The following is an 11457-nucleotide window of genomic DNA, read 5'->3' as shown; positions in this document are numbered from 1 at the left end:
TTTTGTGAAGTCAGCATACAAATACACAAAACCTATAATACATACATGATATAATTGTAGGGTGTTCACCTAAACTCTTGGGGCTGGTATCCCATTAACAGATGAAGCCTAGTCCTGGACTAAAAAGCTATTTTCTATTGGAGATTCTCCATTGAACAAGCTTAGTCCAGGACTAGGCTTCATCTGTGTCTGGGAAACTGACACCTTAGGGTTGCAATGATATTCAGGTATTTTTAACATAGAGTCAGACCCAGGGACTTGAGACCATGACTGAATTTACTTGGTCTCAAGTAGTCTCTGAACAATCCTCAAGATCAAGACTCAATTTCTGGTGTACACTATATACAGCCTGCCGATTTCATATGGTTCCAGATGGTGGTTTGCTAACCCCATGCCTAGCCTCATCCCTCTGTAACCATAACCTAACATTAACCAATTTCAATCCCTGTGTCTTGGGATCTGACTGTTTTATGTTAATCGTATCTCATACACTGAACAAAAATATAAATGCATCATGTAAAGTGATGGTCCCATGTTTCATGAGCCGAAATCAAAGATACACCTTTTCCATACGCACAAAAAGCTTATTTTTGTGCATTTTGTTTTTACATCCCTGTTAGCGAGCCTTTCTCCTTTGCCAAGATAATCCATCCGACAGGTGTGGCATATCAAGAAGCTGATTAAACAGCATGATCTTTACACAGGTGCACCTTGTGCTGGGGGCAAAAGCCACTAAAATGTGCAGTTTTGTCCCACAATGCAATGCCACTATGTCTCAAGTTTTGAGGGAGAGTCAGCATGCAATTGGCATGCTGACTGCAGGGATGTGAACTCTCCTAAGGAGCGGCACCATGCAGTTTCACTGCAACAACCTGCAAGGAACCCTGGCCTCTGCTCAGAACCCCACAGAGTATAGCTTTTTGCAGCAGTTAAGGCACAACCCCTGGCACAACCCCCCCCCACCACCACCACTCCTGGCATTCTACCTCCAGGGACCAACCATGTAGCATACTTCTACAATTGGTACACACAGAACAATGTGGCCCACCACCCCTGCATCTATAAGCAATCCTCAGAGGACACCTGGTCAAATGCCTAATGTGACATACAGCTTCCCTTAATCTGTTTGAGGACAGACTGTTAGTCAAGATTGTGATTTTGTTTTTCCTGCTGTGTCTCTGGATAAGAAAAGTTTGCCAAATGGCTAAATGTGGTGTAATGTGGATTTTGCCTGTTTTAAATATTGTGTAATTGTTTAACAATAATAAACATGTTATATCACAAAATCATTCTTCCTATACTAGCTACTAGTCTATAACTCAGTAAAGTATGAGACAGACCTAGTTCTGGTGCATTTTATTTATTATAGCAGGCAAACTCAAAACACAGTTGACAACAATACATTTACAAAGTTGACTAAATAGTCATATTTACAAAGTCAGTGCCTTATGACGAGGAATCAGCCCGAGGAAGCAGCAGGAGGGACATGGCTCTGTTCTTCTTTTAGTCTACGTTTCATCAGCTTTCTTTTCTTCTTCTCCTCCTTTTCAATTTCACTCACCATTTCCAGGAACTTGGGGCTTCGGGGGTCCATAGCATAGCCAAAGCGTTCTCTGGCCTCGGCTAGCAGCCTTTCACGACGGGCCTTCTCATCTTTCAACTTCTGTTTCGCCTCCCGTTTTTCCTTCCTCCAGTCTGCCACCATCTTAGGCATCTTGGCCATATTGGCTGCAACCAGTTTCTCTCTGCAAAAGAAGATTGGAGGGGGTGTTAGCCAAGTATCATGTCATCATAAAAGCTACTATAAAAAGTTATGGTTAGACAGAGCTTAATCCACCTGTCAAGAAAATGCTGTACTTCCACAACACTATCAAAGAACAATATGAATTGGAACCAAAGCCTATCAGACTGTTGAGCATATTTATGTGTTATACATACATACATACAAGAGGCCTCTCATTGAGAGATGTCATGCCCATGTAACTAGTTGCCTTGAGTCACATAGGCAAATGTCATGAAGTAATTACCATTCTCAATTTCTCTCAATGTTATCTAGTATGGCACGTTGCGTAGAAACAAACATGTCATTTGACAGGTCCTAAAAAGATAGATAGTATTAGCTTGGTTAGCATGGATGTTTACCTCGCGAGACGTTTCGCATTGGCTTCCTTCGTTTTCGCCTCGACGTTCTTCAGCATCACCTGGAGCGGAGGGTTCCATTCCCTCTCCTCTGCTATCATCTCCTCGAGCTGGGCATGGCTGGGCCACAGCTTTGCAGGGTCGATTCCCGACGAAGAGCCATACCGCCCGAATAACTTGCGGTCATACTTCGCTGTCTTCTGCCATTCCGGAGTTTTCTCGCTTTCCCTATCTGGTATGTATGGATCTTTCAAATTTAATTTCAGTGGTTTAGGGTTATAATTTGCTATCTGATGTAGAAGCCCGCAGTGTGAGCTGGCAGGATTATACGATTTTAAGGGTGAAACCCTTCGAATAGCCCAGCTAAATATTGCTGTCCTCCTGCACAGCATGGAGGTTGCCATTTTTTTGTGGCAAAGTTCGGAGGACCCTCGTTCCGTCACATTTGATTGCTCATAGCTGACTACAACCTCGCCTGTCCTTTATTGTTGCCATCATCATAAGCAAGAGGATCATAGAGGTATCGAAGGTGTTGTGGCAAAAGACAGTCTTGCCAATTCTGATTTGAAACTCTTAGGCTATAGGCCTAGTCAGTGTTATAATTAAAACAAATATTATTGTGTTGCCAAATTTGTATCCATAGCATATAATGAAGTTTAGGTCAAAATTGCCTTCATTTTGAAATGTTGTACCATATGCTACAGAATGTGGGCTGTATCCAATCAGTCTTATCAGTGGAAGTCATGCTGGAAAAGGTAACACTATTTTAAGAGCTCAGTGGCGGTTCTAGACCATTTCAACTGGGGGGCCAAGCTGGGGCCAGTTGTACTGTTAGAGGGGCCAGTTACATTAGACGTTATTGTTGTCATATCGTTTTCTTCACTGCATTAGCAGGCAAAAGACCATGTTCATAATCATCATCGTTGCCACTGTCTAATAACGGATGTAAAAAAGAACGATAGCAAAAATGTGTTATGTAAAAATGATTTCATACTCCACATTTAGGGGGGCCACAAGGGGGTCCAAAATTGTTGTCACAGGGGCACTGCCCCCCCCCCCCCAGAACCGCTACTGCATGTGCATATGAAATAGAGCTATGCTCAATAATTGACTTATTTGTTATCTTATGAAGTTAAATTCTGCCACAGACCTAAATTATGATGATCATATCAACATCTCTCATGAGTCCACCATCATACGCTCTTTCAAGCCACTTTTAGTTTGAAAACTATTTTTCAATGGGTTTGAGTTTCAAATTTATAAATTAATCTGGGGAAAATGTCCTTTCAAGATCCAAGTGGGGCCTGGAACCAGCAGTGGGCAGCTGGGCAACAGAGCCAAAACCAGAGCCAGAGGAGAAGTATAGACTCTAACACCTTTTTTGAACGTTAGGAATGCTGTATGGGGAATTATCCAGAAAACACACTTTGAAAGAAAGGTTCTTTGTTTCAACTTCTCCCCGCTTCCTCTTGTAGCAGCCCCTCCCACAACTCCTCTTTTATTCTAGATTTATTCTTTCCTCTTGTAGCAGCCCCTCCCACAACTCCTCTTTTATTCTAGATTTATTCTTTCCTCTTGTAGCAGCCCCTCCCACAACTCCTCTTTTATTCTAGATTTATTCTTTCCTCTTGTAGCAGCCCCTCCCACAACTCCTCTTTTATTCTAGATTTATTCTTTCCTCTTGTAGCAGCCCCTCCCACAACGCCTCTTTTATTCTAGATTTATTCTTTCCTCTTGTAGCAGCCCCTCCCACAACTCCTCTTTTATTCTAGATTTATTCTTTCCTCTTGTAGCAGCCCCTCCCACAACTCCTCTTTTATTCTAGATTTATTTTCAAGAAGGGGAGATAGAACAAATGGGGGGGATCTTGAGTGCAGCACTTACTGAGACAGATGTCACCGCTTTTGTGTTGCGGGAGCTGCTCAAAACTCTCCATCATCATTAAAGATGTAGGGTTCCCATGGCAGGAGGAGGAGAGGGGTGAAGGTGGGGGTGGGTATAATAGAGGCTTAATTTGGCTTAGGAGCAATCCAGTGCCAAGCTCAGGGCTTTAGGGATCAAATCAATGTCAGTCACTGGCAAATAGGCTTGTTAGCAGTTAGAATATAAGGGATGGCATGGCAAGCACATTGCCTTGGTCTATTTCTGACTGAGGGATATATAGATAAAGATTGAACAAAATTAAGTAGGACATCATAAGATAAACCAATCTAGTTATCACAAAAAGCTATCAAAATGATCTGAGGATCTGTAAATAGATAACAAAATATGAACTGACTAACATTAACCCAAAGTCATGTTCTATGCAGGGACCTTCACTTCTAGAGTTACTGTGTGGACAAGATGGGTTGAGTTGAAAAGGAGAGAAAATAACTGAACCACATTAGTGGACAAGCACCCCCTGCCTGCTGGCTGTAAAGACATGTAAGTGATGGTGTGGATGAGGATAATGTACATGGTATCTACTGGGGAGTGTTGTATCTACTGGGGAGTGTTGGCAGAGGATGGGAGAAGCAGGAGGCCCTGGCACTAAACATGGCTTCCCATGGAGATTAGGGATGGATGCATAAGGATTGATTCAGTGTTTGCCAACCCCAGTGAGTGCAGCTATAGAGGACATCCATATTGCCTTTTGATTAAATATTAAAATGTCTCCAGTCTTTTATAAACACATGTAAAATGAACGTTTAAATTGCATGAGTGTCACTGTACCCTTCCTCATTCCTGTGACCCTTTCTACATTGCAAACATTTACCTCAACCTACTAGCGCACACACACACACACTCCAGTGGCAGTCAATGCCGTTTAAGAGGAGGACGGACAATTATTTTTTTCATGAGCATGGACTTATTTTTAATTTTTTTTACCGCTTTTTTCTCCCCAATTGGTAGTAGTTACAGTCTTGTTTCATCGCTGCAACTCCGGTACGGACTCGGGAGAGGCGAAGGTCAAGAGCCATGCGTCCTCCGAAACACAACCCAACCCAACCAAGCCGCACTGCTTCTTGACACAATGCACATCCAACCCGGAAGCCAGTCGCACCAATGTGTCAGAGGAAACACCGTACACCTGGCAACCTGGTCAGCGTGCACTGCGCCCGGCCCGCCACAGGAGTCGCTAGTACGCGATGAGACAAGGATATCCCTGCCGACCAAACCCTCCCCAACCCGGACGACGCTGGGCCAATTGTACGCCGCCCCATGGGCCTCCCAGTCGCGGCCGGCTGCGACAGAGCCTGGGCACGAACCCAGAATCTCTGGTGGCACAGCTAGCACTGCAATGCAATGCCTTAGACCACTGCACTACCCAGGAGCCCCTTCATGGACTTATTTCTATTACAGCATATTGGATGACTGTCATTTATATTCCATTCACCCAGTTCAATGTAACAGTGATAGGTTTAGGCTACTACATGATACTCAAATTTTCCCTCTAACCATCATGTGGTTGCTACAACCTAGCCTATGAATGAAAGTTTACAACGTCGGTGCGCACAGGTCAACATTTTCTTTTAGGTGACAGACAGTGACACAAGCACAGACAGAGACACATTCAATGCCGCCTTACACACTCTTGCCTACATCTAGCTGATATAGGATGTAATCATTAGTCCCAACAGTAGAACATCAAAATGACGATGATGAATAGGGCAGCTGTGCTTCTAGCTCTTAGGAAACTTTTCAGTATTTAGTTTTTTTATGTGTTATTTCTTACATTTTTAGCCCAGATTTTTTGGGGGGTTATTACTTACAGCCGGGAAGAACTTTTGGACAGCAAGGCAAATTTGAGAAAAATGCTCCCGAATTTCTATCAATACATTGACTGTGGTACTCGCACTGCTAAAACACTCGACCACTGCTACTCCAACTTCCGGGATGCCTACAAGGCCCTCCCCTGCCATCCCTTCGGCAAATCTGATCACGACTCCATTTTGCTCCTCCCTTCCTATAGGCAGAAACTCAAACAGGAAGTACCCGTGCTAAGGACTATTCAATGCTGGTCTGACCAATCGGAATCCACGCTTCAAGATTGTTTTGATCACGCAGATTGGGACATGTTCCCGAGTAGCCTCCGAGAATAACATTGACGAATACACTGATACGGTGACTGAGTTGACAGGAAGTGTATAGGAGATGTTGTACCCACTGTGACTATTAAAACCTACCCTAACCAGAAACGTGGATAGATGGCAGCATTCGCGTAAAACTGAAAGCGCGAACCATCGCATTTAACCATGGCGAGGTGACTGGGAATATGGCTGAATACGGACATATTCAATCTCTCCCTCTCCCAAAGGTAACTGAACTAAATGACTATCGCCCCATAGCACTCACTTCTGTCATCATGAAGTGCTTTGAGAGACTAGTCAAGTATCATATCACCTCTACATTACCTGACATCCTAGACACACTTCAATTTATTTACCGCCCCAATAGATCCACAGATGATGCAATCGCCATCGCACACTGCCCTATCCCATCTGGACAAGAGGAATACCTATGAAAGAATGCTGTTCATTGACTATAGCTCAGCATTCAACACCATCGTACCCTCCAAGATCATCATTAAGCTCGAGGCCCTGGGTCTGAACCCCGCCCTGTGCAACTGGGTCCTGGACTTCCTGATGGGCCGCCCCCCCAGGTGGTGAAGGTAGGAAACAACACCTCCACTTAGCCGATCTTCAACACTGGGGCCCCACAAGGATGCATGCTCAGCCCCCTCCTGTACTCCCTGTTCACCCATGACTGCGTGGCCACGCACGCCTCCAACTCAATCATCAAGTTTGCAGACAACACAACAGTAGTAGGTCTGATTACCAGCAATGACGAGACAGCCTACAGGGAGGAGGCGAGGGCCCTGGGAGTGTGGTGCCAGGAAAATAACCTCTCACCCAACGTCAACAAAACAAAGGAGATGATCGTGGACTTCAGGAAACAGCAGAGGGAGCACCCCCTTATCCACATCAACGGGACCGCAGTGGAGAAGGTGGAAATCTTCAAGTTCCTCAGTGTACACATCACTGACAAACTGAAATGGTCCACTCACACAGACAGTGTGGTGAAGAAGGCACAACAGCTCCTCTTCAACCTCAGGAGGCTGAAGAAATTTGGCTTGGCACCTAAAACCTTCACAAACATTTACAGATGCACAATTGAGAGCATCCTATCGGGCTGTATCACCGCCTGGTACGGCAACTGCACCGCCCGCATCCGCAGGGCTCTCCAGGGGGTGGTGCGTTCTGCCCAACGTATCACCGGGGGCAAACTACCTGCCCTCCAGGACACCTACAGCACCCGATGTCACAGGAAGGCCAAAAATATCATCAAGTACAACAACCACCTGAGCCACTGCCTGTTCACACCGCTGCCATCCAGAAGGCAAGATCAGAACAGGTGCATCAAAGCTGGAACCGAGAGACTGAAAAACTGCTTCTATCTCAAGGCCATCAGACTGTTTAATAGCCATCACTAGCACATTAGAGGCTGTTGCCCTATATACATAGACTTGAAATCACTAGTGACTTTAATAATGTTTACATATTTTGCATTACTCATCTCATATATATATATATATATATATACTGTATTCTATCCTATTCTACTGTATCTTAGTCTATGCCGCTCTGACACTGCTCACCCAAATATATATATATTCTTAATTCCATTCCTTTACTTTAGATTTGTGTGTATTGTTGTTGTGAAATTGTTAGATATTACTTGTTAGATATTACTGCACTGTTGGAGCTAGAAACACAAGCATTTCGCTACACCCACAATAACATCTGCTAAACACATGTATGTGACAAATACAATTTGATTTTATTTGCAAACGAGACTTTCTATTGGACAAATTCAAGTACTTCAGTACATAACACATCAGCTGTATGTGACCAGGCGAAAAAACCTTCCAAACCATATCATAACTGCTACACACAACCTACATCGTTGTCACCGTATTAGCTAAAGTAAGGTCATAGTCAACATAGCTAATAGAACTAACGCGTTAGTAAGCCAGCTACAATCATGCAGTAACTTTACAGTGTACAGTCAGTAAGCAGTTTAGCTCTTACACTGGCAGGCCCCGGTGGCATTAAATGAGTAAAACCAAAAGTTTACCTTGACTTGGAAGAGTTCCAGTGTTGTGTTGGATAGTCATAGCCTGCTAGCTAACATAGCATCCCTCTATTTAAACAGGGTGTTTGAGTAAGCTAAACTAGCTAGCTGCATTTGCTAGCTAAGTAAGTGAAACAGAAAGTGAAAACAAATGAGAATCTCTCTACCTCTCTCTTGCTTCTCCTTCATTTTGGAATAAATGAATTTGTTCAAAACTGTTCCACTATTGTCTTTCTCTCTCTTTTGAGTCAACTACTCACCACATTTTATGCACTGCAGTGCTAGCTACCTGTAGCTTATGCTTTCAGTACTAGATGAATTATCTAATACTTTGATTGGGTGGACAATATGTCAGGTCATGCTGCAAGAGCTCTGATTGGTTGGAGGACATCCTCCGGAAGTTGTTATAATGACTGTGTAAGTCTATGGAAGGAGGTGAGAACCATCAGCCTCCTAGGTTTTATATTGATGTCAATGTACCCAGAGGAGGACGGAAGCTATCTGTCCTCCGGCTACATCATGGTGCTACCATACAGAGTGCTGTTGAGGCTACTGCAGACCTTCATTGCAAAATAATGTGTTTTAATCAATTATTTGGTGACGTGATTATATTTAGTATGTTTTAACAAAAAAGGATACATTTGTAAATGTTTTACAATTTTATTTTTATGAAATTCACTGAGGAGGGTCCTCCCCTTCCTCTGCTGACACACACACACACACATACACACACACACGCACGCGCACACACACACACACACACACACACACATACACGTTTGGCTTTGATATAACATTTGCACAGTCAGCATTAATATTTGTTGACAAAGAAGAAATAACAATCATATGGGCCCAAATATAGTCCTCTCTTGTTGGAAATAAACAATGAAAAGTACTTCATCCAGAATTTTGCGCAGTGAATCTAAAAATATACCATTTATCAGCAGTGGTGTCCTACTGTTTATACTGTAAAATAAAAAAAGCAACAACAAAACTTATTGGATGAGAAGGCTGTGCTGCAACGTTTTTGGAGGAACTATGACACATTTGTTATATAAATTCGGATATTGCTTTAGCTTTGAGTTTCCATTTGTCAGTTTACCTTGATAAAGCACTTGAGTGATCACTGTAAAGTTCAAAGGACAATGGGATATCACATCCAATTGAAAGAGAGGGGTATCTGACTGTGGTTTAGACTGTATTGTAAGTCAATGGGGTAACCAGCGTCTTCATGGTAGAGAGTTTACTGACTGCAGAGTATGGAATAATCCATGTGCAGATTCTATCACTGGAGCATAACTTGTGGCTGTGATCACTCTTACAGCTCCCACCCACTAATGTTAAACTTGGACACAGCCCAATTCAGAACTGTCGGCGTAAGCGGTTTATGGAGGGAGGGGGGCTGGCGAAAATGCGATGGGGGTGAGTGTAGAGCGTTCAGCGGGGAGTGGCGGCGTATTTTACGCTAATGTATGTACCATATGGAGATCCGGTTAGTGATGTGTTTGGAGCGCTACGGGACTCGTGGGCTCAGTGCCCTGCTCCTCTGTGTCTGCGGAAAAAGAGAGAGATGCTTGTGGCTTTTAAAAAGATTAATCCACCTGGGCTGTGGGAAGGGAGGGGAGGGAAGGGAAGGGGAGGGAAGGGGGAGGGGGGATAATCCAGAGGGAGCCTTTATTTCTGCTCACTTTGCAGCAAAGAGTGCAGTTTTAATGTCAGGTTGGGACTCCCCGAGCCTCACTGTATTTCCTGTGTGCCGTCACATAATCGCTGTTGCATTTTAACAAAATTAACTCGCAAGAATGGATCCTCTTCACGCATATGTAAACAAATACAGAGATACATACATGGGTACATAAATACAGACAGATGATAGATTTAATTTCAAACAACAAAATATTTGGCATCCTGTTACATTGTTGACCTAACTGCAACAGTAGCAGCAACATACCTCTCAAATGGTAAAGGGATAGTGGCCTGTAATCAAAATATTTTCCTCCCAAAAATGGCAAACACATTTAACCAATTAGTGATTTTTTATCATTATCCAATGTGACTGGACGTAGGCCTACCATAAACAACCATAACCTACCCCATACCGCTTGTCTTTGGAAGAGCTCAAAGTCTCCCACAATGATGGGAGTCCTCAACCCACCCCTGGCCCAAACTCTTAATGAGATGATGAATGGTAGCATTAGGAGTGATGGAGGCCCTATCCACCAGTGGCTACTAATTTAAGGAGAGATATATCAAATGTGGGGATGGACTCTGCTAGGGGCGTGTCTCCATAACAGGGTGCTGGGGTCCCATGAAGATGAATGGGGTAATTACTGTCTCTCTTCTCTGTTCACAGCCCTTCTTCCCCTTCTCTGTTTCCTGTGGTTCAGGAGCTGGTCATTTGTCTCTTTACACATGGAACACCGTGCATTTTAATGGCACCCCTTTATGTTTCAACCCATCACTTCCCTGCGTGGTCATGATGAAAAAGCCATGCCTGTTTTCAGAATTGCATTTCATTCTGTTTTAGAGTAATTGTTGACAACAAATGTGATCACTACTGTCTGTACATCAGCTCAAGTTACAGTATACTTTTGGTAACTAAGAACTCTTGATTTTCCATATCCCTTTATACCCGTATGGGGAAAACACATTTTATACTTCCACTTCAGTAAGACATTTTTGGCAGCTTATAGCATTTTATCACTACAAAATAAAAGATGTATGCCTACATCTAGAGCCCAGCAAACCCTGAGATTTACATTTACATTTAAGTCATTTAGCAGACGCTCTTATCCAGAGCGACTTACAAATTGGTGCATTCACCTATAATATCCAGTAGAACAAACACTTTACAATAGTGCATCTAAATCCTTTAAAGGGGGGGGGGGGTTAGAAGGATTACTTTATCCAGAGATCTGAAGCTTGATGTGGCAGATAGATTTGACCTCATATGCTGTTGTATGTTCCATCTCCAGGGAAGTGGAAATGCTGAAGGACTTCCAGCCACCAGCTTGTCCTGCCTGTGTTACCTGACCCAACCAGAGATTCAGACACACCCACTGTCTGTAGCAGCGTGCCAATCCCTGGTACCCTGTGATCCCACGGCGCTGAGTAATGTCACACACACTCACTCACTCACACACACACACACACACTGTTTTGGGTTATGGGAATGGGGTGCAGAGAGGGAGTTTAAGAGGAGTG

General features: G+C 43.6%; 1 protein-coding gene across 1 annotated transcript; it reads right to left on the bottom strand.

The window, feature by feature from the left end:
* Nucleotides 1–1341: 1341 nt before the first annotated feature.
* Nucleotides 1342–2568, bottom strand: LOC115201017 (growth arrest and DNA damage-inducible proteins-interacting protein 1-like). The gene is made up of 2 exons (XM_029764207.1): nucleotides 2143–2568; nucleotides 1342–1745 (listed from the first exon to the last, which is right to left on the bottom strand). The coding sequence occupies exons 1-2, from the start codon at nucleotides 2541–2543 to the stop codon at nucleotides 1460–1462; spliced, it is 687 nt and encodes a 228-aa protein (XP_029620067.1). The 5' UTR covers nucleotides 2544–2568; the 3' UTR covers nucleotides 1342–1459.
* Between the last annotated feature and the right edge of the window lie 8889 nt (nucleotides 2569–11457).

The sequence above is a fragment of the Salmo trutta genome, chromosome 1, assembly GCF_901001165.1.
Source record: "Salmo trutta chromosome 1, fSalTru1.1, whole genome shotgun sequence".
NCBI classification, from domain to species: domain Eukaryota; kingdom Metazoa; phylum Chordata; class Actinopteri; order Salmoniformes; family Salmonidae; genus Salmo; species Salmo trutta.
The sequence above is the reverse complement of the archived record's forward strand: the minus strand, read 5'-3'. Positions and strand labels throughout refer to the sequence as shown.

Bases quoted from the DNA above. Each gene is read 5' to 3' on its own strand.
- LOC115201017 (XM_029764207.1), bottom strand. From the start codon at position 2,543: ATGGCAACCTCCATGCTGTGCAGGAGGACAGCAATATTTAGCTGGGCT. The intron at 1,746-2,142 runs GTAAACATCCAT...CTTCTTTTGCAG, and splicing joins AATGCGAAACGTCTCGCGAG to AGAGAAACTGGTTGCAGCCA.